The sequence below is a fragment of the Bos mutus genome, chromosome 20 (genome assembly GCF_027580195.1).
Source record: "Bos mutus isolate GX-2022 chromosome 20, NWIPB_WYAK_1.1, whole genome shotgun sequence".
In the NCBI taxonomy this organism is placed as follows: Eukaryota; Metazoa; Chordata; class Mammalia; order Artiodactyla; family Bovidae; genus Bos; species Bos mutus.
The window spans coordinates 13,414,676-13,441,882 of record NC_091636.1 but is presented as its reverse complement, the minus strand read 5'-3'; the positions used below and the strand labels follow the sequence as shown (position 1 = coordinate 13,441,882).

The 27,207-nt window shown below is 40.3% G+C and overlaps 1 protein-coding gene across 2 annotated transcripts in view; it reads left to right on the top strand.

The window, feature by feature from the left end:
* ARL15 (ARF like GTPase 15) overlaps positions 1 to 27,207 on the top strand; it is a 470,465-nt gene that overhangs the window by 32,533 nt on the left and 410,725 nt on the right. Inside the window, exon 1 of one of the 2 annotated variants that reach the window (XM_070357488.1) lies at positions 5,212 to 5,280. The exons of the other annotated variant lie outside the window; for it this stretch is intronic. Within the exon in view, the coding sequence (XP_070213589.1) occupies positions 5,227 to 5,280 (54 nt within the window). The 5' untranslated portion in view covers positions 5,212 to 5,226. Of the gene's footprint in view, positions 1 to 5,211; positions 5,281 to 27,207 lie in introns of those variants that run through there. 2 annotated transcript variants of the gene reach the window in all.

The window sequence follows — 27,207 nt, the reverse complement described above, 5'->3', positions numbered from 1 at the left end:
TACTTTTCCACTCATATTTTGGAGAGTAAGAAGGATTGGTTTAGCTTAACCTAGCTCTTCCTGCTGGGCCCTAACATGACTGTTGGCAAGGCTGAGAATGGACAGCCTGCTAATTTAATCAGCTGTGGTTATCTTGCTTATGGGCCTTTTTATCTGCAAGCGTGTGGAGGCACAGTAGGCTTTATAACTTGACCATCATGCTTGCTCCCTGACAAATGAAACTTTTTCGGGGGGCGGCGGGCAGGGAGTTAGAGATAAATCTTAAAATAATAAAATTTAAAATTAAGCATCTTAACATGAATGAATTTTATATAGTGGGGACAGTCAACAGTATCAATAACTGAATGAGAAGTGATTATTTTAAAGGTACAGGAGAATCTTTATGACATATACCAGTCTCCCTCAAATGCTTGTGTATCCTGTGGTAGTTTTGCTTTTACTCCTGTTATCAGTTTCATCTGGAATGATCTTTTCCTCTTCTGTTAACTCCCTTTCTCCTAACTCCTAATCTTAAAGACTACTGGGGGCAGTGGTCCTTCTCCACGAAGTCTTTCTGACACTCCTGTAAGGGTGCCCCTACTGTATTTCTTTGAAACTCTTTGTGCATTGCATACGGCTTAATTTGCTGGGCGTGTTTATCATATCACAGGTCTGCTAAATGACTGCTCTTTCCTGAGCTGGAAGACCAGGCTTTGGTCTTATTTGTCGTTGTATATTTAACATCTGCCCACCTAGTAATGCCTGACACATTAGTGATGTTCAACAGATTTTTTTTTCCTTGGATTAAATGTCTTTTTTCTTTATCCCCAGTTCATGATAAAAAGTAAAAGGAATAAATCTACTGAGGTAAACTGAACTAATTATTATAATGTGGTAAATTAGAAGGGTATTTTTTCTTAACTCCTAATACTCTTTAATCAGAATTTTTAGAAAGAGAAATATTCTTTATTCGAAATTGAGCCAAAGTTCTGCTCTTCCTTGGATATTACACATGACTTTTAGTGCTGCTTTGCTGAAGATTGGCTAAAATTTTGCTGACATGAAATCTATAGATTCTGATATGACTGTTTATGCTTATGTTTTATTATTTTTGCTAGATGACCATTCAAATCCCTGAGATTATTTCTACTAGATTGTTTTTTTCAAATCTTTGCAACTGAACTTCACAAAGATATCATGTGCTGAAGATTGTTACTTTTTAACAGGTGAGGACAGTGATTCCTCTTTGTATTATTGGTTAAACCCTTATGTAGTTCATCTCCGGACAGTTGTAGATTGCTTGGGAAGTAGAGATGATGTTGGGATGATGGTGGTACTGTTACAGTTGAAAACATTTTGGAAAATGCTGAGAGACCAGTTTTGCTAGTTTGGCTTTAGATATAAATGTTTCTTTCCAGGTTGATTTTCACGATCATTTTTCCTAATCTGAGGAAACCATACCAGAGGCTGAAGAGCAAACTTCTCCACATTTTGTAAACAAAAATTCATTTTATTTTGTAAATACAAGTTTGAGTTTTTGAAAAAAGTTAATTTATTTCCAGTGGGGAAAGTAGCCTTTTGCGTGTGCCAAGGGAGCTGTTAAATAATTCACTGTTAATGTCTTCAGTGACTGCTCTAACAGAAGGAGATGTTGGTTCTGAAGTCGGTGGCATTCCCGAGTGTTTGTTTCTGTGTCTGGAGGAGTGACTACAGCATAATGACAGATGTAACCTTTACTTGGAAGATCCCACCCCCTCAGTGCTTGGGAGAACCCACGCACCTAGGAACGCACTGAACATGCTTCTCTCCGGTTTCCCAAGTCACGCACCTTTGCCTTCAGCCCACTTGTTTTGGGATGCTGTCAAGAGAAAATGCTAAAAAAATGAAAAAATTAAAAAGAAAGAAAATGCTAGATCTTAGCTTTACTTGGAAGTAGGTGATGCAGGCGTGGGCCTCATTTAAAGGTGGCTTACTGTTCTCCTTCCCCCAGTTCTAACACACACTTCTGATGCTCAGAGCATTGACTTGGCTATATTAACCTTTTATTTTCATCATGTGCAGATTTACAGAGGAGAAAATAAAGCAACATGACTGTTGCCTTGGTCTGTATCAGACTGAGGGCTTGCATGGTACATCAAAATATTTTAAAGGCAGCTCTATTAGAAAAAGAAAATTGGTGTGTTTTTTCATCCCCTGATGGAACAGAAATTTGTTATACTTTGAAATAAGTTTTTCTCCAGACTGTATAGTATTTTCTGCCATCTTGTTGAAGGTGTTTTTTTCTCCTTTATTTTCATGCTTTCCTTTTGAAATTTCTTAGGGGAAACAACAGTAAACTGTAAGTAATCATATTAATTTCAAATTGAATATTCAGTTTCTCTTTCTCTGGATTAGACTTTTTTGTTTTTGTAGCCCTGTCTTACCAGAGTTTAAGCAGTCTGTGGCTTGCTCTTGACAGCACTTCTTTTTCATACTTTCATCAGATGAGGCAGCAAAGAAGATGAGATTATTCTGAAGATTACTGCTTTTGAAATAGTACTCTTTAGTTCTTCCTCAGGCAAGTCTAGATGGAGATTTGAGAATGCTGATATAGAGGTTACTGGGTCAGAGTATATCTCAGGTAAAGATCCATTGTTTCCTTGTGATTGATTACTCACCTTTCATTCCAAGCTGTGGGTTAATAGTTAAAATAAGATGGGTTCTTGCTAACAGAGCATGTATATAGGGAAAGAATATGAACTAATCATTTAAAATTTATGACCAGTTCCTATAGCATGACCCAAAAAAGTTTGGTTGTGCTTTTAAATATCTCTTTTATTTGACTCCCTCTAATTAAAGAAGTCTATTCTCAAAAACAGTACTATTAGAATGAATTTGAAGTTTGAGCAGTAGATGGGCTGCTTGATCTGAGGTCAGATATTCAGGGATAATGCCGTATTTGTAAGGATTAGAGAGTAGAGAGAGAGAAGGAGGCAGTAAAGCTAGTCAGAAAAAAAAAAAAATCACACAAAATAGGTTGAGGGTTTTCAAGGGTAACAATTTTGGCAATCCCAGAAACAGTACTTATACATTTTGGGAGTGTGAAAAGGAAGAAGGATTGGAAAGTAGGTTTTTAGTAGCTGAAGAACAAACATGTCTTCCCCTGTGAAAGATGAAGCTCTTAAAAAGAGCTCTAAGGACAAGTGCTGGGGCTCTTTGTTTAAGGGACTGGGGACAGCTGTTTGTTAAAACTGAACGTTGCCCTGTACCAATAAAGTTTAGTCAGTTGAGAGAGATGCTCAGTGGTCTTTAAACAAGTTAGAGGTTTCTTTCTGCTTCAGGTACGTAGTCTAGAGGAGGCTGGCATGGCGGCTCCAGTGTCCTTTGAATCTCCAGGCTCACTTACCCCAGGGCTCCACTGCCCGTATTATTCATTTTCAGGGTACCTCCCAATCCAAGTTTGCTACTGGGACTACATGAAGTCTCAGCTGCAGACTGGAAAGAGAAACAGGAAATGTAGAAGAGAAAACGAGTCCTTAGAGTCAGTTCAATTCGTGCATCCTTCACTTTATACATACGTGCGTGCATGCTCAGTCATGTCTGACTCTCCGGCCCTAGAAACCCTACCTAGGGACTGTAGCCCACCAGGCTCCTCTGTCCATGCATTCTCCAGGCAAGAATACTGGAGTGGGTTGCCTTTTCCTACTACAGGCAATCTTGCTGATCCAGGGATCTTACAGAGAAATTGGTCACAAGACAGTGCCAAGTTCGAAGAACGGTGGGGAAATAGACTCTTTTGTTCCAGGTGATGTAAAATAAGATAATTATCTTTTACTTGGGGAAAATAACCTTTCCAGTTTACTGGGAGAGTTGTTAAATAATTCATTTTGTAGAAAAGTAAAAATTGGGGTAGTTGCCAAAGGTTAAAGGGAGAATAAACGTGTGAGGTAAGGAGCATTCACTCGTTCAGCTCCAACGAGGCCAGTGGCATTACCCTGGGGTGTTTCTCATAGTGTATTTTATTCAAAATGAAGAAACCCAATAGGGCCATGATGGTAGTGATATCCTAATTATAGAAATGATCCCTGATACTAAGTCATTAGTCATTCATTTGAACAATAGCACCCATGAATGTTTGGAACTTTTTGAAAGTTTAAAGTTTAAGAACTTCACACAACCAGTTATCTCATGAGTTTGGTTTTTACATTGCTGTAATTTTAATTTTGAATGTCCATGCAAGATAGTCTTGGCTTTTAGTATTTGCCTTACCAGTTCCTTTAGTCATACAGAATTAGTTTCTTATGGGCATCTGAAGAGGCTGGATCATTTTGCAGAATCTATTTGATTGACTTTTTTGCCTTCAGAAGGAACACCTCTTTGGAAGACTTTTGGGCTACGGTGAGAATCGGGGATCTTGTGTCCCTGCTTCCTTGGTGCAGCAGATACAACCATGATTGCCAGATTTAGGCCATTATAAGCTTCACAGAGAAGCTTTTGCTTGCCAACGATAAACCATAATAACAATGTTGGACTGTATAAAGTTAGTTGTTTTGATTACATACCAATTTAATGTGCGAAAAATATTTCTCCAGTTAAAGGAAAGATAATAAATCAACACTCATGTTTGCTATTCATAGAGTTGTGAGTGTACATGATGAGTTTTAGGAGTCTGAACTTGATTAGGGAATGAGAGGTTGTGAACTCTCCACTGAGTTCTGTCACTGATACTCTGAAGCAAAAGACCTCAGTCGTCTTGCTAAATTCATAAATCCAGCCCATTCAAAACTTTTAGAATATAACCACAAGCTTTTCCTTTTTTTCCACAAAGATTACTTTTCTATAAACATTGTAGATGTCTGTGATCCTAGTAAGAATTGAACTAAAAAAAATGCTTATAAAACTACTTCTAGCAGTCAGAGAATTAATCATTGAAAATTAGATATTAGAGCAGGATTTAAAGAAATGAAATCAAACCGGTACAATAAATTACATTCCTTAAATTATACTACTGAATTGGAGATTGAAGTATCTGCTTTACAGTCCCATGATAAAGCACTATGTTGCACACATTTGATTATCTCTGCTTTATTTGAGCTGGCCTAGAAAAAGCAGGAGGAGGAAATTGAGCCACTTGCCCACAAAGCACTTGTCAAAAGACGAAAGATTCTCTTGAGCGAAGATGATGAGGGGAGAAAGAAGCAAGACAAGAGAAGTCAGTTCTATGGGACAAACATTTAGTTGTAATCTCTTATTTTAATCTTGTAGAGAATGTCTGAATGTATCCAGATCTCATTTGCTGTCTGTAGAATTGGCATTTACACGGTAAGCAATGTGTATTTTTGTGGTACCAAATGTCATGAAAATATAAATCAAGAACCGAATACTACAGAGTGCGTGGAACTATGGGAATTGTACTCTGCTGCTGGTGAGAGTGTGGATTTATACAACTACTGTGGAAAATAATAAAGTTGAGTGCCAGAATGTTCTGTGACCCAAGCAAATCTACTCCTCGGTATGTACTGTAGAGAAAGTGTTGTGTAATTATAGGAAGACCTATGCAGAGAAAGTTCCTAGCAGAAGTTACCATAAAAGGAAAATATTAGAAATAATGCAAATGCCTGTCAGTAATAGACTGGATTAATAAATTGTGGTGTTTTCATTAATTTCCTAGGATACCATATAGTAGCAAACATTATAAACTAAAAATAATGTATATGAACTACAGTATATAATACACAGTGGTTACATTTTACAAATATAACGTTGATTTTAAAAAGTCACAGTAAAATATAGGCAGTGTGATTTGATTCTACAAAGTCTGAAAACAGCAAAACTAAGCAATACATTGTTTCTAGGATGCATACGTAAGGGTCAGACTCCACGAGCTGGCCAGGGTCAGGGAGGCCTGGAGTCCTGCTGTCCATGGAATTGAGAAGAGTTGGACATGACTGACAACAGCAACAACGTATAGATAAACTGTAAAGAAAAGCAGAGTTTCAGATGTCATTGTCTCTAGGGCAGCAGTTCTCACTAGGGGGTGATTTTGCCCTCCAGAATCTATGTGGCAATGTCTGGAGATATTTTTGGTTGGTATTACTGAGGGCGGTGGTGGCATAATTCTGGCATCTCCTGGAAGAGGCCAGGGGTGTTTCTCAACATCTACCCATACACTGGGTAAGCACTTTAAGTACTTATCTGACCCAAAATGTTAGCAGTGCTGAGGCTGAGAAATTCTGCTCTAGGGGAGTGGAGGCAAGAAAAAAGACCTTAATAAAAGTTTTACTAATATTCTGCTTCTTAACTTGAATGGTGGGCCCATGGAGTTGGCTGTAGAGTTATTCTTTAAACAATATTATTTGCTTTATGTATTTTTTGTATGTATATTTGACAACACAAAAATACAGAAAATGTTAGTATGTTTGGATTTTTTTTTCATCCATCTGTCACTTGATTCAAGTATTGTGAGCCCATTTCATAATTCAGAAATATGGGGTTGTGTCTGTGTATTGATAGATGACCATTAAAGGATTTTTCTAGTGTAAAGATTCAACAACAAAGTACCTTGACTTTTTCCCTTTGAAGGGCTAGGGAAGGGGTTTTGAGAATAAACAGGAAATGGAGGGATGTTTATTTCTTTTTAAATATTTATTTGGCTGCATCAGGTCTCTTGGGGCTTCCCAGGTGGCACAGTGATAAAGAATCTGCCTGCCAAATATAGAAGACACAGGAGATAGGGGTTGATCCCTGGGTTGGGAAGATGCCCTGGAGAAGAGAGTGGCTACCCGCTCCAGTATTCTTTCCTGGAGAATTCTATGGACAGAGAAACCTGGTGGGCTATAGTCCATGGGGTCACAAAGAGTTGGATGCGACTGAACACGCATGCACAGGGTTCTGAGAAAGTCTTGTTTGGGCTGACTGGACCTTTGTGAACAAAGCTGCCTGTTGAGAGGAGCCCCGCAATGGGCAGGAAAGGCCTGACTCTGGACCTCCCAGGCGCATACCAGTATGCCCAGGCACTGGCTGGTATCAGCCCAGCAAAAGTGCAGCCTCAGCACGCATGATGGGTGGACCTACAGGTGTGGCAGCTGGAGGCTCTTGGCCAGCTGTGCTTCTCCAGTTGAATAATCTGGAGGAGGCTGCCTTCCTGACTCAGCACAGAGAAAGGGAGAGCGCAAACTCTCTGATGCCTCTTCTAAGAGCTACTGCCATCCCCTCACGACTGCATGTAAACCTAATTACCTCCCCAAGGCCCCGTCTCCAAACACCATCACGCTGGTGTTAGGGCTTCAGCATACGAATTCTGGGTGAGAACACAAATCACTCCACAGTACTCTCCTTTAGGGACAGTTTTCATCTGCCCTAGCATTAGTCTACAGCAAGAGTTTCATTAAATAAGCAGAGATGGACACCTGCATGGGCCCAGGCCAGAGGCTAGGTAATCAAGGAGGGACTAAGCACAGTTCCTGAATCAGCAGTCCCAGTGTTGTCAGGTTCCCCCTCTGGTGCCCATGCTCCCTGTAAGCAGGGGAAAGAGCTCTTGCCAGAACCCGACTGTTTCAGCACCCTGATCTCCTCTAACCTCTAGAACAGTAAGAAGCTCCTGTTGTTTAAGCCAGCCGTTCTATGATAATTTGTTATGGCAGCCCAAGCAGTCTAAAATAGGTAGGGGAACAAATGTTAGGAAAATGTAAATAAAGTTTACACGTGAAAAGCTTATTAGTACCCATTGAAAACAGATGCTAAGTTTTAAGTAAAACAAAGTAAAGGAGGAAGCTAAAGATTATAAGTGAGTGTCTGAGATGAGAGATGGTGTCAGATAGTTGACCTTTTGTTTCTATCTGCCTCTAACATTGCCCCCAAAACAGCTGATTAAGCTCTTAAAAAACTAAGAGGAGGAAAGCCATGCATCTTACTTATTTGGCATCCATAATCTGAAATATGCCAAGACCCTACAAGACAGACACGCTGAAAACTTCCAAGGTCTCAAAGTAAATGTGTTGTGTGCAGGTGGAGACATCCTGAACCTTAAACATTACAAAGTTTAATCAAAACCATTACTTGGAAACAACAAAGGATATCCTCTACATGCCATCCACTTTTCTCTCCAGTGTTTGGAGTGGATAAAGGTTTCTCTAGACATTGAAAGAAAGTGATGCATATTTAGAGTGTCTTAATTTAGGAAGCTAAAGAAAAATCCTAACTCAATTTTCTAGGCAGGGACCTTAAGGTATGGGTAGGGAAACTTACACACTGTTGCTGATGGAGTTGTAAGGGCTCCTAAATTCTAAAGTGAATTGAAATTGTGCACAGCAGAAAAAAATCTTTAGACCAAGCATCTGGTCCCAGGAGATAACTCTCTTTCCTGTGCCATGTAGCACAGGACAGAGTGTGTGTTCTCACAAATGTGATATGGTGATGTCTTACAAAGAGGTAATTTAGTTTTTGAAACAAAAGAAGCCTTGTTATATGGATCTAGACTATTCTGAGTATTAAACAACACTCACTGGGTTCTGGTCAGGAGGAAGAAGAGGAAGTAAGCTCAGGCCAAGAGTTTGCATTACAATTGTGGGTCTATGATTTTATGAAATTCGAGCAATGGCAACAGGCCATACTTGAGAATGTGATCTTGAAATGAACCTTTGGCAGTCAGGTGTGGATTAACTCTGGGCTAGAGGGCATGCTAGGGCATAGTTTAGGACTTCCTTTTGGAATGTCAGGCATAACACCCACAAAGGGACCTGCAGTCGCCACCAGACGTCTCTAATTGTTAACAGAGCCAGAAGCACAGTGGTGGACAACCAGCTGGTGATGGCTAGAAGCTCGGTGAGGGTTGGAGTGGTCATTGGAGCATCTAACCATCTTCCGTGTTGGAGTGTGAACCCCTTGGTCAAAACCAAAATCTCAGAGGGCAAAATGAATGGGGCCGGGTCAGTTAATCGTGCCCCATCCAGGACGGTACTGTTTAAGGCACACGGACCCCATGGGCTGATTGTTGCACCTTTCTTTAAGCAGCTCCTGCATGAACTCAAGTTCAATCTAGTGATGAATGCGATTTAAACTAAATAATAGCAGTAAATACCATGCATAGTTAGAAATTTTGATGAATAATAATAACTTTAAAACCACTTTGAATTCTTTTGACGTTGCAGAAAGTATCAAATGCTGTTTTACTAGCAAACAAACATTCATCCTTTAGAACTATAACAGAGCTTGTAAAAATGAGATCTAGATTCTTCCTGATGTAAAGATTCACTCAGTAGTGGTTTTCCTTTTGTCTAGCTATGATGTTTGCACCTGCCACAATGCTCATACTCAACTTCTGGATTTTTTTTTTTTTAAGGAGAGGGCTGCAAGAGCTTTCATTCCTGATAACAATAAATGGCAAAGCAGTCTTATATTAAATATTAATGATACTATTAGTAAAATATATTATTACAACTAGCTTTTTAAGCCTGCACAAATCCTGTCCTAAACTTTGAGTTTTTGCAACATATAGTGCTACATGTAAGGACAGTGTTTGTTTCCTATTGCTGCTGAGACAAATTACCACAAATTTAAAACAACATACATTTATTCTTTTGTTCTAGAGGTGGGAAGTCTGAAGTGGGTCTCACTGGGCTAAAATCAAGATGTTGGCAGGGCTGTGTCCTTTCTGGAGGCCCTAGAGGACAATCCGATCCTTACCTTTGGGGCTTCTAGGGGCCGCTTGTGTTCCTTGGCTCATGGTCCCCTTCCAGCAGTGGCTTCACTTCAACTTCTGCTTCATTTGTCATATCTCTGTTTATGTCATCACATCTTCTCTAATTCCCCTGTCTCTCTTTTATAAGGGTGATTAAATTGGGTGCACCTGGATAATCCAGCCTAACCTTCCCATCTCAAGATCCTTAATCAAACCTGTGATACCCCCCTTTTTGCCATGTAAGGTAACATACTCATAGGTTTTGGGGATTAGGACGTGGACATCTGTGGAGGAGGGGACAGGAAGCAGAGTTCTGTGTATCACAGACACCAAAGAGGGAAGTATAGAGAACTTGGTAGAATCTGTCATCATTCCTGGAGGGAAAGGAAATCAAGATAGGCAAGTCCTGATGCTGGGTTTAGGATGTTATTGTTCTGTAAGACACCAAGGTAAAATATGTACCAGATAGACTGACACTCTCCAACATGGGATCTGCAAATCCCTGCTCTGGCAACAAACTAAAGAGCAGGTTTAATATATGACCATGACTATACTTGGTTTTCATGTCCTTGAAGACTCCAGCTTAAATATTTATTGTAAATTGTGTGGGATCCTGAAATGTCTGCAGTCATGATAAATAAAGAGCTCCAAGGCAAAAGGAGCCACACCTTAATTAAAGAAATTCAGCATGATAGTAGACTTTAGTGGAATAGAAACCAGTTAAGTTATTGGTTTGGCTGTTTTAGTAAAGATTAAAATAACAGGGTCGTAAAAAGATCTATTTCATATCAGAATCTAAGCTGGTAGTCAGTTTGGAGTCTATGCTTTGCTTCATGAGTCCTTTATGGCTCAGGCTCCTTCTAGTGTGTGTTCTATTGCTTAGATTATTCTGTTCCTATGCAGGTTGAAGACAGCTCACCACTCCTATGTCTGTTAGTTTTTTGGGAAAGAGGAAATGGAGGCCAAGTAGTTCCTTTATGGGCATGACCTGGAAGTACTACACAACACTTCCCCTCACCTCCTAAGTCCTGGAAATTGAGTCACATGACTGCATCACTGTAGAGGAGACTTGAAAATGGGGCCTCTGGTAAGGAGCTAAGACTCGGGGGGTTCTATTTCTGAAGGGGAGAAGAGAATGGATATTGGACAGTTTGCTGTCTTACAAAGAAATACATTGGGGGACAGTTTGCTGTGTTAAAAGGAAATAAGCTGAAGCAGATTGATCTGCGCTTCAGCTTCAGGCACGGCAACACACTTTGAGGAAGGTTGCCTGTAGCCATTGCCAGAGCACGTGTTGAATGAGCACATAGTGCGGCAGCAAGTGTGATTTCATGATTGTGACAAGTTCAGCTTCTAGTTAGATGGATAACTGAGGCTTTATGCTGCAGGATCAAGTCTAGTATTTTATTTATGAATATCAGCATATTATATATACTTTTGTCCACAGACACATGCACACGTGGTTAGTGTACATTTGTATTTTGACAATTTTATTCTGGAGGGTAGAAGTGGAGGGTTATATGCATTATAATCTAGAAAGTGAGAGTTTATGATTGTTTGCTTTCTTTAATAAACAAAATAATATTTTCAAGAAGAACAAGAATATCTAGCTAATGTTCCTGACTTCCCTGGCAGGGGGATTTAAAGTTTAAGGTTTAACAAACTTGATGAGAGCTACAAATATTCATCCTATTTTCCATTTATACAGCAAGAGAGTTACACCATGAAATGTGTGAGATGGACAGGATTGCCATGTTTTTTGAGTCATCTTTAGAAATTGGAGCCTGTATAAGAGCAAGATAAAATCTGTTTGGTTTAGGTGTATTCTTCTGGGGAATGTAGAATGTTTCCTCTCCCCTCATCATCAAGACTTGTCTGCTGCAGACCTTTGTGATTCCAGCACAGCTCCACTTGGGTGGCCCTTCACACCGCGTCTGACCTCTGCCAGCCCCACTCTCTTTCTACTCCCAACCTGCTCACGGCCTGTGCTTCCTTTCTGGGTGACTGGAGCAACAGGCAATCCAGTGGCCACGCCGGGAACTGGACTCCTGCCTGATCATCTTATCATTCCCTAGGTTGGGACCTCTCCCATCCTCCTCATCTCTCCTCTTTGCTGCTGTTACCCAGGTTCTAGCACCACCTTTTTTTTTTTTTTTTTGCCTAGAAAACCCTAGCAGCCTCTTCCTAGCTGGTCATCTCTTTCTGGTCTTGCCTCCTCTCAATCCTCCCTTCTTTAATCAGCATAGTCTGTGAAATGCAGATGTGCTTATGTTGTAAACTTCTCAGCAGCCTCCCTTAGCTCTTAAAGCCCAGAATCTTTAACAGAGTTTATAAGGTGCCCTCATGGACTGGCCCTACTTATCCATTTAGCCTTTTCTCTATACTTCTTCTTCTCCCTCCAGCCTCCCTCCCTCCCTCCCTCTGTGTATTTCAGACATACTCATCTGCTTTCATCTCCAGGTCTGTTCTCTTGTTTTTACTTCCAGTGTTTTGTACATGCTGTCCTCTCATCCTAGAAAGATGAGCTGTCACCTCTTCTGGGAAGCCCTCCATGACCTCCAACACCTGGATTAAATACTCTTTTCTAAGTGTTCCCTTTCTTTGCACTCTAGAGTCTTTGACCAGCCAAAGTCACTGTTGCACAGCCTTAGACTTTGTTGTTAGTTTTTCTGTCACTGTAAGCTCAGCGAGGGCAGTGACCACGTCACTGTATTTCTCCCTTTATCCCCAGCATCTGATGGCTCTTTATCACCATCATTATTATCACGACTGACATTTACTGAGCACTTACTAAGAGTGCTAAGGCCTTTATAGGTAAATTATTTAACTCTCTACAGTCTTGTGAGGAAGGCACTATTATTAATATTGCCCTGATTTCATAGAGACAACTTGGCATAATGTGGTTAAATGTCTTTTCCACGTGGTGGAGACAGGATTTGGAGCTTGAATTTGAGTGGATTTATGCTGAATTTTAAATCCTCAACCAGCACACTTTATTACCCTCCAGCCAGGCAAGGGAAACCTTGCTGAAGTTTTGATTTTTTTTTTTTTTGACTTGGAATATTTTGATCTAGATGGAACCTTAGAGAGCATTTTCCTTCATTTGAGTTACAGTGTTAATGAACAATATACTCTATCCCAGGTTGTTCTCTTGGTTAGGCTGTTGTGCAGCTGAAGGCAGAGTTACGAGTTAGCCTTCAGGTTGTGCCCTGTTCTCTATAGATTCTCCTCCTCACTCTGCTAGCTGCCTTTGCTTTCAAGGCTTAACAGTATGAAACAGTGGCTGTCACTACAAGTCTATTATTCACATGTGGAGAAGAAATTCTGTCTTCTCTCTTAACTCAGCTTTATATATGAAATAAAACATTTCTCATTTCTTGACTGTGGATATTCTGATTTAAAAGGCAAAACAAAAAAGAGACAGTAGAAAATTGACTAGTTACATGAGGATCGTTCTCTATAAAGGTCTTTGGAAAGTTTCTTTTGGTTATTATCAACTGGTGGTTAGGTGAAGAGGCTCTGTTCTTGATAGACTTTAGAGTCATTTAACTTAGGAACTTAAAATGTTTAATATTTCCTGATGCAAATGACATGATGGTCTTTAACAAGAGTATATCTGGTTGATGGAAAATTTCCCCCTAGGAAATGAGTATTTCTATGTTGTCTCTTTTTAAAGGTGATTGTTTTTTTGACACATGTTTAGTTTAGTCCTTAGGACTAGTACTTTTTTCTTGATAGGAATTTTGTCAACAATTAAAACTTTTTCTAGAATGCAGCCACTCGGAAGGGTATGGTTTACTCACATCCATGACTTGGGAACACAATTGTGTTTTAGATTTTAAGCAGAGCCAATAGGTTAATATTATGTTTATAGAGGAGAATGTACTTGACTCTGGGGATCATTTGGTCTTTGCCATGTAGAACTCAAATTTATTTGAACATTGACTTAAAATATTATACAAAGAGAATATGAATGGGAGGCTTTATGCTTATTGCATGTTGGAGAATCAGTCTGTGTCCTCTGTATTCGTTTGAGTTGGGCTAGGGCTCTGGCATGCAGTAAATGCTCAATAAGTATGTGCTGACTACATGGGTATATGGTACTTTGGGTTGGGTAGAACAGAGAGCTTTGCCCAGACTCCAGTAGGCTCAGGCAGCTTTGGATGTGGCACCAATCACACATCTCACAGGTCGTGCACTCCCACTTGAAAGATCCATGAAGGCAGAGAGTCTCACTTGCTTTGTTCACGGTTGTACCTCCAGTATCTGGATAAGTGTCTGACGTGTTGCAGGTGCTCAGAACTTATCTGTGGAATGAATGAATGAATAAATGAACAGAGCTCCAATCAGTGGGTTGGAATTGGTAATACCTGCCCTTGGGATACACAAAGACATTCCAAGAGGTTTGTGGCATTGAGATGATTGTTGAAGAAATTGGTGTCTGTCTGTATAAATTCTTCTGACATCCCCCCTTTCACAACTGCACTCCTTCCAGTTAGGAGAGAAGCCACTGATCTCGCTCCTGAGTCTTTTTCAGGTATGAAAACCTCTGGGGCATAAAACAAAGGGAAAATTCAAACTATGGTGTTGGTGTTAAGACAGTGAATAAGTCTAAGATGACCAGTTAAGTCATTGTCAGTTTTTTGCTTTTGACAACATTGAAGGCAAATACACTCAAATTGCCAGCTGGGTCGCTAAAAATAACATCAGTAAGTTGAAGTATGATTTTTGTCTTATGAGTAGGAGGAGTTGAAAGAATCAAGTGAAATCACTGTAGCAAATCTTCTGTGCCCACCTATTTATAAGAATAAGCTCCTCAAAGCTTAGTGGGTTGCCATTTCCTTCTCCAGTGCATGAAAGTGAAAAAATAAAGTGAAGTCGCTCAGTCGTGTCCAACTCCTAGCGACCCCATGGACTGCAGCCCACCAAGCCCTTCTGTCCACGGGATTTTCCAGGCAAGAGTACTGGAGTGGGGTGCCATTGCCTTCTCCCCTCAAAGCTTATCTGTATATAAAAATATGAAAAATAGAAATAGAATTGCTGTTGAGCTATATTTCTCATTCTGTCAATAACTAATAATCCTCTATATTCTGTGAAACATATAGCCTACCCATTCCATTAAAAGATGTATATTTCCAAAAATTTTTACTTTTCATATTTTAATAGATTTATCAATACTTATTACATATTTGTTTTGATCAATTGTGGACCAATAATAATCTTATGAACTCAATCCATAAAAAAACATTTTTAAACATTTAAAACCTATGCTCAGTTTATGGGAATTCCCTTATGGTTTGGTGGTTAAGACTCCATGGTCTCATTGTCCAGGGCCTGAATTCAATCCCTGGTTGGGGAACTAAGATCCCATAAACTGTATAATGTGGCCAAAACCAACAACAGCAACAACAAAAAGCAAAAACCTGTGGTCAGTTTGAAATTTAAGATGTTAGTTACATAGTTTATTTGTAGGGAAGCATGATAGAGTGATCAGTAAAATATTTTTAAGCATAAAGTTACCTTAAGTTTTGGTATATGGAAAAGATACATAATTAGAGAAGAAAAGAATAAAAGCAAAATTATCCAAGAATTAAGAGGACCTTTGTTTTGTTTTTAAAAAATGAGTAATGTTTCTAAAATCTGATATTAAGAGAGCTTTTTATCCTTATTAGAGACTGACAGTTCTGTTTATCAGTGTGGATCATTACAACAAGTTGGAGTTTAAACGTGACTTAACAGTGGCCAGGAGATACTGAGTAGATGATGATATCTTTGCCTGATACACGGAACACACAGAAGGAATATTTGGGAAGCAAAGAAGATTATCTTGACTTTAGATGTGTGATTTGGAGGTACCATGTTGGAAGTACATTCTTAGAGCCTAAAGGCAGTGTCGGAATTGGAGATTTGTAAAGGAGACAGAGGCCTCTGTCTCTCTTGGTTCACTGCGCTATCTATCCCTGTTGCTCAGAATACTGCCTGACCCAGAGTAAGCTTTTAGAAATTGTCAGATGAATGAATGTATGGATGGATGTGATTTTGGAAGGCCTCCAGGTATAGAGGATTGCTGTTTCACCCTTTGCCCCATTGGTTCATTATGTGTCTTGGTTCACCTTCCTGTTTCCTTTCTCTGTGGGGCCTGGCAGGTTCTGGACAATGGGCTAGGAAGTATACATTCATCTTATACTCCATGATTAAAATACTGCCTTTTCCCTTCGGTCTTTATCTTTTAAAAATTGAGATTATTTTCCTGTCATTGCTATGGGGGTTGAAAAAATTTTAAACGTTGCTTCATTATATTTGAATGCTCTCTAATCTTGTTTTGTTAACGATGACAATGATAGATTAACTGGGACATTTCAGCTACTATTCTTCAGCTTTATCTGGTGCAGGCTCAAAATGAAAATTACTAATTGTAGCTGGGTTACCACAAAGCCATTAATATTATGATTTGGGGGTAATTTTATTTTTTTTACAAATACATAAATCACTTTAGCCTATGATTAATGTTTTAAAAAGAAAAACATATAACAGTGCTGTGCCATTGGCCCCGTAATCTCTGCCTTAATGTTTCCCCAACAATTGTAGGCAGCAATGTGGAAAATTTGCTATATTGTTATCCTGTTTTCCCACCCCATCACATGAATTCAACCAAGATGAAAAGATAAGCCAAAAGTTTTACTGCCCGGAGACTCCCTTTATGTCCATTATGTTTCCAAATGCTACTTTCTGTTGCTGGTACCCGGCAAGAGAAATAGAAGTGCCTGTTCATTTCACTAAATTTCATCCTCTAATTTCCTGTCTAAACTTTTAATTTGAAAAGATAACAAACTGAATGTTATGTAAGTGGGTGAAGTAAGCTAAGATAGAACTTTGATGAAACTTTTAACAGATTTAGAACCAGAAAATGTTCATTTAAATGAGCTCACATGAAGAATACAAGAAGGAATCTCAGCTTTGCTTGTAGGAGGAAAGATCAGTATACTTTACCATTATTTTACTTAATAGAGAGGAGAAAATTGTTTGCTGTTATAAGAGGAAAGAATAAAACACAGCAGTCTAGACATGGGATATGAACTAGCAATATGGTTACTAACAAAGGAATGAAAATAGGTAATTGGGGTTTGGTTATGTTTTAGGGAAGAGACAGTTTGTCAGTATTGGTGCTTTGAGAGTCTAAAAATCAGTGCCATAAAAGCAGGCAGCTTTGTGGATTCAAAGGTATGTTCTGATTTAAGCTCTACTGTTTACTTGAATACTGTTGGGCAAAATACTTTATAATCTGGGCCTTGTTGTTCTCTTATGAAAATGATGAATTTGAATGATTCTCACTAAAAATCACCCTTAATCCTACTTCTTATGAGTCTAGCCTCATTTGTAAAGCAGCATTAAAACCAGAAGCTTGATGGTGGCTTAGGTCTTAGGGGAAAAAATGGTTGTTGAAGAGAGGCAGGAATATCCACATTTAGGACTGTGTGTGGGAGACAGATGTTTTGTGTATAGAAAGGTTTGTTGGAAAAAAGGTTTCTTAAATGAGAGAGGTTGAGATAACAGATCCTGAACAGAAATGGTCCTTAAAATGCATATAAACATTCATCTCAGAGTGTATATTCCTTCACTAATTTACTGAGTTTCTGGGAAGACCTTGTATTGAAAATATGCATTATCATAGATAAATGTAGCACAGTAAGTATTAATTTATTACACTATTAATTTAAACATAGCACATTATCCTCTGAGACACATTAATGTGAAACCTCAATTTTAGTCTTATATAGGAATATAAGGAATTTTTGCTTATCCATTCCTAGATGATAAGAGCAAATGACTCTTCCTGTTCCCCTCAAAAAGAGGTGGTGGTCATGGGTGTATGTGTATGTCACACACACTCATGTGAGAAAGATTGATCCAGCTTTGTAACCTGTGGAATAGGTAAATATGAGATACTCATTTACCTGTCCTGAGCCTCAGTTTTCTGCTGTATGAAAGACTAGATATTCTCTAAGAATATTTTCAGTACATATGCTGTATGATTACAAATGTAATAAATTAAAACCTAGACTACTGAAATTCTGGTTTGTTTTTGCATATTTAGTCCCAGTATTTCCATACCCAACATAGGACTAGTTCAATTTGACAAATATCTATTGAGTCTCCACTGTATGTCAAGTGCGAGATTCTAGAGGTTAGACAGTATCCTGAGCATTGTGGGATCTACTGATGGAGAATGGAAGAATGAAAAGTGCCCTCTGAACTGAGAAGGTAGCTTGAGAGAGAAAAACTAGGCAGGCAGCTCCATGTAATCAATGGATCAGTTTCTTACAGGGTAACTTACAGGATGGGATCTGGATCAGGTGTACAATGATTGGAGGCATTCCCAGCTGCACACTGCACTACTGAGAGGCCACTGGGACAGTATTATAGTTAACCCAGCATGTGGGGGTACGTGCTTATAAACTGGAAATGCAGTCCTAAGTTAAGATGGTCGAGTGGGTGCTTAGAGTATGCGAGTGAAGGGCTTTATCATTATTTGGAGACTAACAGAGCATAGGTTCTATGCTAACCTATGGTTCCGTAACCATAGGTTCTATGCTAACTAACAGGTCACCTGGTTCCAATGATTTTTTAAACAGTATCTGTTAACTATAAAGCCCTTAACAATCACATAAGTCAGTCCTAGGTAGGGTCGGTGGAAGGACAGGAGAACTGCACAGGCCCTTGATGGTGTCAGTTATGCCAACAGTCACACAACTGATTATTTTCGGAGGTCCTTCTGAGTTAGCTTGATGAATTTGAACATGGTGGGACATCTTGTCAAATCTACCTTGTTAATTCACATGGTCCAACTGGATTTGGAAACTGGGTTAGGAACCATAAACATTAGGCATTTAAAAATGAGGTCTATGAATGGGTGTGGGTGGCAAGGAAGAAAGTGTTACCTTCTTCAGTACATCACGGTCTAGGCTTCTCACATAGGATGGATGTGGTTGGCAAGACTTTGGTGTTAATGATCCAGTGGCACCCAAGAGTGGGGCGCTCTTGGGTCTGTAGGGAAGTCATGTGTCAGGGAACGTTTGATTTTAAGGAATCCTATATGTTGTTTTCTGTTTCTCAAGGGCCCTCTGTTCCTTATCAGTTCCTGGAAAACAGGAACGAGCAGAGCTGCATGCAGTTCTCAGGACTGAGGTCATGAGATGGAACGCATACATGGATTCCTTTCAGTAACCTTTTACTTTTCTGTAAAACTACTTAGTCATGTTCCTATTTATCAGGATATCGATTGTCTTCTGGCCCTGTAATTGTTATTCCCCTAGTTACTGTTGTTATGGCCCTATGACGATTGTTACTCTCTTAGTTACTGTAGTTATACGTCTGATTTCAGTGTTTTTGCTCAACTTTATTTTTTGCCTAAAGTTTCCTTGTATAACAATATATAAGCACACGCTGCCATGAATAAAGCACCCTTGTTTCACTCGAGACTTGGGTCCCCCATGTCCTTCTTTTCATCACTTTCTCTTCGTCGACTCTCGTCCCCCGGTCCCGGCCTGCAAAGACCATAACAGTCATGTTGGTGTTACCTTCTGACCTTGGAAACACTGTTTTCCGTCTGCAGCCCCTAGCTCCTAGCAAATATGAGCAAGTTTTGCTTCCTATGACCTCTCACCCTCCACGAGGTGAGATAAGAAGCAGGCAAAACTTACTTTTTTCTTTTGCTCATATTGCCAAGGCCTATGCAGAAAATCCTGGGATTTACTCATTAACTGGACTTCATTCCAGGTACTGAGCTTGGGAGAATAGGGAGATGTTCTTAATTGATGACTCAGATTGGAACTATAGGGAAAAGTGATGATTATATGCTTGAGGGCACATTTCTTCACTTCTGAGCTTGGCATCCCCATTTGTTAAAACAAGTTTGACTATGGCATCAGAAAGTTTCATTCAAGTCTATGATTCTGTGTCCAGAAGGATGACCTTTGAGTCATTGTTGGTATCTCAAGCTTGACCATGACCTGAGTTTCATCCTGTTTAGAGTACCCTGACCCTCTAAGACAGGGAAAATACTCTGTGCATTTTATAAAGAATTTTCTCAAAAATGGGTTGAAATCATGATGTATGATCTTTTTTATATGTTGTTGGATTCTGTTTGCTAGAATTTTATTGAGGATTTTTACATCTATGTTTATCGGTGATATTGGCCTGTAGTTTTTTTTTTATGTGGCATCTTTGTCTGGTTTTGGTATTAGGGTGATGGTGGCCTCATAGAATGAGTTTGGGAGTTTACCTTCCTCTGCAGTTTTCTGGAACAGTTTGAGTAGGATAGGTGTTCAGTTCAGTCGCTCAGTCGTGTCCGACTCTGCAACCCCTTGAACCTCAGCACTCCAGGCCTCCCCGTCCATCACCAACTCCCGGAGTCTACCCAAACCCATGTCCATTGAGTCAGTGATGCCATCCAACCATCTCATCCTCTGTCATCCCCTTCTCCTCCTGCCCTCAATCTTTCCCAGCATCAGGGTCTTTACAAATGAGTCAGCTCTTCACATCAGGTGGCCAAAGTATTGGAGTTTCAGCTTCAACATCACTCCTTCCAATGAACACCAAGTACTGATCTCCTTTAGGATGGACTGGTTGGATCTCCTTGCAGTCCAAGGGACTCTTGAGAGTCTTCTCCAACACCACAGTTTGTTAGCTCTTCTCTAAATTTCTGATACGGTAAGACCAGAAACTATAAAACTCCTAGAGGAAAACATAGCAAAACACTCTCTGACATAAGTCACAACGAGATTGTCTAAGACCTGCCTCCTAGAGGAATGGAAATAAAAGCAAAAATAAACAAATGGGACCTAATTAAACTTAAAGCTTTTGCACAATGACGGAAACTAAAAGCAAGGTGAAAAGACAGCCTTCAGAGTGGGAGAAAATAATAGCAAATAAAGCAATTGACAAAGAATTAATCTAAAAAATATACAAACAGCTCATGCAGCTCAATACCAGGAAAATAAATGACCCAATCAAAAAATGGGCCAAAGAACTCAACAGACATTTCTTCAAAGAAGACATACAGATGTTTAACAAACACATGAAAAAATGCTCAACATTACTCAGTATCAGAGAAATGCAAATCAAAACCACAATGAGGTACCATTTCACACTGGTGGCTGCTATCGAAAAGTCTACAAACAATAAATGCTGGAGAGGGTGTGGAGAAAAGGGAACCCTCTTACACTTGGTAGGAATGTAAACTAGTACAGCCACTATGGAGAACAGTGTGGAGATTCCTTAAAAAACTGAAAATAGAACTGAAAATAGATATGACCCAGCAATCCCACTGCTGGGCATACACACCGAGGAAACCAGAATTGAAAGAGATACTTGTACCCCAATGTTCACTGCAGCACTGTTTACAATAGCCAGGACATGGAAGCAACCTAGATGTCCATCGGCAGACAAATGGATAAGAAAGCCATTAAAAAGAATGCATTTGAATCAGTTCTAATGAGGTGGATGAAACTGGAGCCTATTACACAAAGTGAAGTAAGCCAGAAAGAAAAACACCAATACAGTATATTAACACATATATATGGAAAAATATAGAAAGATGGTAACGATGACCCTATATGTGAGACAGAGCAAGCAAAAGAGACACAGATATAAAGAACAGACTTTTGGACTCTGTGGGAGAAGGCAAGGGTGGGATGATTAGAGAATAGCATTGAAACATGTATATTATGATATGTGATATAGATCACCAGTCCAGGTTTGATGCATGAAACAGGGCACTCAAAGCCAGTACACTGGGACAACCCAGAGGGATGGGATGGCGGGGAGAGTTCAGGACTGGGGACACATGTACACCCGTGGCTGGTTCATGTCCATGTATGGCAAAAACTATCACAATATTGTAAAGTAATTAGCTTCCAATTAAAATAAATAAATAAATTTTTAAAAATGGGTTGAAATCAGGAAGATTTTTATTTCTTCATTAAGTAGTAAGTCAGCTTGACCAGAACTCTGTGTTCTTTTGGTATTTGTGTCTACTTTGAGCATTCAGAGTCTTTGAATTGGGTTAATATGAGTGCAACTTCTAAGTCTTATTCAAGTCTTTATTTCCTGGGGCACCAAAGGTGAGAGACCAGACTCAAAAGAGGATGGTCAGATCAGATCAGATCAGATCAGTTGCTCAGTCGTGTCCGACTCTTTGCAACCCCATGAATCGCAGCACGCCAGGCCTCCCTGTCCATCACCAACTCCCGGAGTTCACTCAGACTCACGTCCATCGAGTCAGTGATGCCATCCAGCCATCTCATCCTCTGTCGTCCCCTTCTCCTCCTGCCCCCAATCCCTCCCAGCATCAGGGTCTTTTCCAATGAATCAACTCTTCCCATGAGGTGGCCAAAGTACTGGAGTTTCAGCTTTAGCATCATTCCTTCCAAAGAAATCCCAGGGCCGATATCCTTCAGAATGGACTGGTTGGATCTCCTTGCAGTCCAAGGGACTCTCAAGAGTCTTCTCCAACACCACAGTTCAAAAGCATCAATTCTTTGGCACTCAGCCTTCTTCACAGTCCAACTCTCACATCCATACATGACCACAGGAAAAACCATAGCCTTGACTAGACAAACCTTTGTTGGCAAAGTAATGTCTCTGCTTTTCAATGTGCTATCTAGGTTGGTCATAAGTTTCCTTCCAAAGAGTAAGCGTCTTTTAATTTCATGGCTGCAGTCACCATCTGCAGTGATTTTGGAGCCCAGAAAAATAAAGTCTGACACAGTTTCCACTGTTTCCCCATCTGTTTCCCATGAAGTGGTGGGACTGGATGCCATGATCTTCGTTTTCTGAATGTTGAGCTTTAAGCCGACTTTTTCACTCTCCACTTTCACTTTCATCAAGAGGCTTTTTAGTTCCTCTTCACTTTCTGCCATAAGGGTGGTGTCATCTGCATATCTGAGGTTATTGATATTTCTCCCGGCAATCTTGATTCCAGCTTGTGTTTCTTCCAGCCCAGCGTTTCTCAGGATGTACTCTGCATATAAGTTAAATAAACAGGGTGACAATATACAGCCTTGACGAAGTCCTTTTCCTATTTGGAACCAGTCTGTTGTTCCATGTGCAGTTCTGACTTTTGCTTCCTGACCTGCATACAGATTTCTCAAGAGGCAGATCAGGTGGTCTGCTATTCCCATCTCTTTCAGATTTTTCCACAGTTTATTGTGATCCACACAGTCAAAGGCTTTGGCATAGTCCATAAAGCAGAAATAGATGTTTTTCTGGAACTCTCTTGCTTTTTCCATGATCCAGCGGATGTTGGCAATTTGATCTCTGGTTCCTCTGCCTTTTCTAAAACCAGCTTGAACATCAGGAAGTTCACGGTTCACATATTGCTGAAGCCTGGCTTGGAGAATTTTGAGCATTACTTTATTAGCGTGTGAGATGAGTGCAATTGTGCGGTAGTTTGAGCATTCTTTGGCGTTACCTTTCTTTGGGATTGGAATGAAAACTGACCTTTTCCAGTCCTGTGGCCACTGCTGAGTTTTCCAAATTTGCTGGCATATTGAGTGAAGCACTTTCACAGCATCATCTTTCAGGATGATGAAAGCTCATCTGGAATTCCATCACCTCTACTAGCTTTGTTCATAGTGATGCTTTCTAAGGCCCACTTGACTTCACATTCTAGGATGTCTGGCTCTAGGTGAGTGATCACACCATCCTGATTATCTGGGTCGTGAAGATCTTTTTTGTACAGTTCTTCTGTGTATTCTTGCCACCTCTTCTTAATATCTTCTGCTTCTGTTAGGTCTATACCATTTCTGTCCTTTATCGAGCTCATCTTTGCATGAAATGTTCCTTTGGTATCTCTGATATTCTTGAAGAGATCCCTAGTCTTTCCCATTCTGTTGTTTTCCTCTATTTCTTTGCATTGATCACTGAGGAAGGCTTTCTTATCTCTTCTTGCTATTCTTTGGAACTCTGCATTCAGATGTTTATATCTTTCCTTTTCTCCTTTGCTTTTCGCTTGTCTTCTTTTCACAGCTATTTGTAAGGCCTCCCCAGACAGCCATTTTGCTTGTTTGCATTTCTTTTCTATGGGAATGGTCTTGATCCCTGTCTCCTGTACAGTGTCACGAACCTCATTCCATAGTTCATCAGGCACTCTATCAGATCTAGGCCCTTAAATCTATTTCTCACTTCCACTGTATAATCATAAGGGATTTGATTTAGGTCATACCTGAATGGTCTAGTGGTTTTCCCTACTTTCTTCAATTTAAGTCTGGATTTGGCAATAAGGGGTTCATGGTCTGAGCCACAGTCAGCTCCTGGTCTTGTTTTTGCTGACTGTATAGAGCTTCTCCATCTTTGGCTGCAAAGAATATAATCAATCTGATTTTGGTGTTGACCATTAGATATATCTAGAAAAAACAATTTGAAGTTCTGGAATTCACTGTAATGAATCTGATGTCAAAGAAAGAGGGAATGATAGCTTGTATCTGTGTAATTACCATGGTGAAAGTAAATCTTTGTGGGTTGTGCAAGAGCACCAGCTCTCCCAAGATAAGGATGGACCATGGGGATTGGGGTTGGAGGAACCACACCTGTTCTTCTTTCCTTTCTGTGCAGAGAAATGCAGTTTGTCTTGTAATTCGGGGCAGCTCTGGGTCGGGTGGGAAGATTATAGGAAGAAGTGTGCAGAACACAGGGTGCACATTCGGAAGGGGTGATGCTAAATGTGGCCACACTGGGGATCTCGAGATGGGAGGGCTGATAGCACATTAGGCCTTTCCTCCCCTCCAGGCCTTGAGCAGAGGTCTGTGTCAAACTTGAAAGCTAACACATGCTGATGCATTTGGGGAAATGCTAGAATTCGTTCTGCAGTGTGAAATCACTTGCCACGTTCTTTTGCCTGTATATTAACTGAGTCACTTGTACCAGTCAAGGAGGTGGAAATTCTAAGGGTGTTCTGGGGAGACAGTCTTTTCTGTGATTTTTTTTTTTTTTGGTTAATGTTTGGTATTTCCCTTATATTATAGTCTGGTTGCTGACCTGGAGTGAGAAGGCTTTTTGTTAACTAAAGGCACCGTTATAATTATGTTATGATGTTGTAGGAACATACTGTGGTCCTATTCATTATTGATTGTCCAGTTTGTCAGAGAGCAGATTACATGGTCATTCTATATGTTTGTTTTCTCTCTGTGATACAGAAAATTTATTATAGTCATTTATCTCCTGGCAGTGTATAAGATACACTGTTGATTTTTGAATGTTTGCCTATGTATAACCTTTTAACTATGAAAGCCTGTTAAAATGCTGGGCTATTTTCTTTCTCTCACTCACCTCTAACCTATGTTTAGATTTCCCTTGCAGTTCATTTGAGAGAGTTTCAACTATTATCAGTATTGGGAAGGAGGAGACGTAAGTGAGTCAACAGAAATATTGAGTTGCTGCAAAGTCACATTTTTAATCCTGGAAAGAAATGATTTAGGATGATCAGCGGTTTTTTAGTTTACTTACATATCTATTCCTCTGGCATGAATAATCAGGGATTGATAACAGAACTGTTTGTCAGCAGCTGACCCTCAGGTTAAGAGTGTGTTTGTGTGAGTATGTGTGTGTGTGTGTTGGAGGTGGAGAGGTGGGGGGAGTGTGGTCCTACCTATTCAGATGTGTGAGTACTCCCTGGTCATAGCAGGCTGTCTGCTCCTTGTTCACATTCCTGCTGGGTGTGAGGTTGGCTCCCAACTAGCCTGGGTGCACTCTATTAGGCTCCCTCTCTATGATCACCCTACCACTTGTAGACCACTCTGTCCTGAACTCACAGCTGAGAGCAGAGCTTGGCAGGAGTTGGGAACTGTCTTCACTGGAAACTGGGGGTTAAAGTCGCTGCCTGGACTGAATTCAGTGTTGTCATTCTCCTTGGGACTGGTCTATATGGTTTTTATTGTCTCAGAAGCTGTATTCCCTGCAGAGCCCATGACAGCTACTTCTGGCATCATGGCTTTCCTTTTGTACCATGATGCCTCCCTCTCCCCACCTTATCTTGGCTCATGGGCACTTTAGGTGGGTGCTTTGGGGCTGAAGTCCTGATGCTTCTCAGCAGCTCTGGCTTGATCCCTGACTCTTAAAGAGAACCTGGGCTTTCCACCTCAAGCCCCTGTCCCTTCACCCCACTTCTGATCTGAGTGCCTTTCCATTGTTTGAGAGAATCTTAAGCTGCCTTGGGGACTTTGGCCTAAGCCAGAGTTCAAGTGCCGTGGGAGTTTGTATATTCTGGAGCTATTCTAGAGCTATTCTAGAAGCCCACCAGGGGCTTTCCTGGTGGCTTAGACAGTAAAGCGTCTGCCTGCAATGAGGGAGACCCGGGTTCGATCCCTGGGTCGGGAAGATCCTCTGGAGAAGGAAATGGCAACTCACTCCAGTATTCTTGCCTGGAAAACCTCTTGGATGGAGCCTGGTAGGCTACAGTTCATGGGGTCGCAAAGAGTCAGACACGACTGAGCAACTTCACTTCACTTCACATTCTAGAGACAGTGGGAATTGCATTTGGATTTAGGTTCAGTCTGTGATCCAGGACTTCCAAGAGGAGGTAGATATTCTTAGAGTATGAAAGGGAAGTGAAAGTGGCTCAGTCATGTCCGACTCTTTGCGACTCCATGGAATATACAGGAATTCTCCAGGCCAGAATATTGGAGTGGGAGCCTTTCCCTTCTCCAGGGGATCTTCCCAACCCAGGAATCAAAGTCTCCCACATTGCAGGCAGATTCTTTACCATCTGAGCCACAAGGGAAGCGCTCTTAGAGTACACCTATTTGTAATTGTTCTTTTCCCAGCACCCCAATTTTCTCCTTAATTGTAAGTGTATCAAATCCTTTTTTTTGTTTGTTTTAAGTGGGACTAGCTAGAAATATAGTACATGAATAAAATGAAAACTTGATGCCTCTCTGTGAGTAGCCATCTGCAGTAGGAAGATGGCTTGATTTTTAAAGTGTGCTGAGCACCAGCAGCCTGTGGTTCTGACAGTCTGGCTGACCTAGTGATGTCTACAAACAGTTCCCCTACCTCCACTTAAGTATGTTTTGCAAATACAAGGTGTTATTGTTGTGGCAGCAAATAATGTAAGTCAATACTCCTGTGTTTATATACAGCTCTGAAAAGAAACCAGTGGAAGAGAAGAAACCAACAATTGTGGTCTAAAAACAAGTACCTATCCCTGTTTTGCTGGAGGCCATAACTTTGTGTGGGCTTAGAAAGGGGGTCGGTTTTTACCAACAGGAAACCAGTAGCCTCTTCACTGCCAAGCAACCAGATACTTGGGTTATTTCTTGCCAAGAATTTTGGCATTTTTAAAATTTGTAGTTAGATACATGATTATGACAAAAATGAGTCAAACAATTTAGCGGCTTATTTATTATTTATGTTGAAGTTGGGTCCACACCATAACTGGCCTTGACCCTGGCTCATATCTCCTTAGATCCAAAGCCTATGAAAATGATTTAATGTCCAAATAGCAATTCCTAATAGTGAGGAATTTGGCTCAGTTCTTTTTCTAGTTTAGGTCGCAAGTTGAGTGTTGGCTGAGT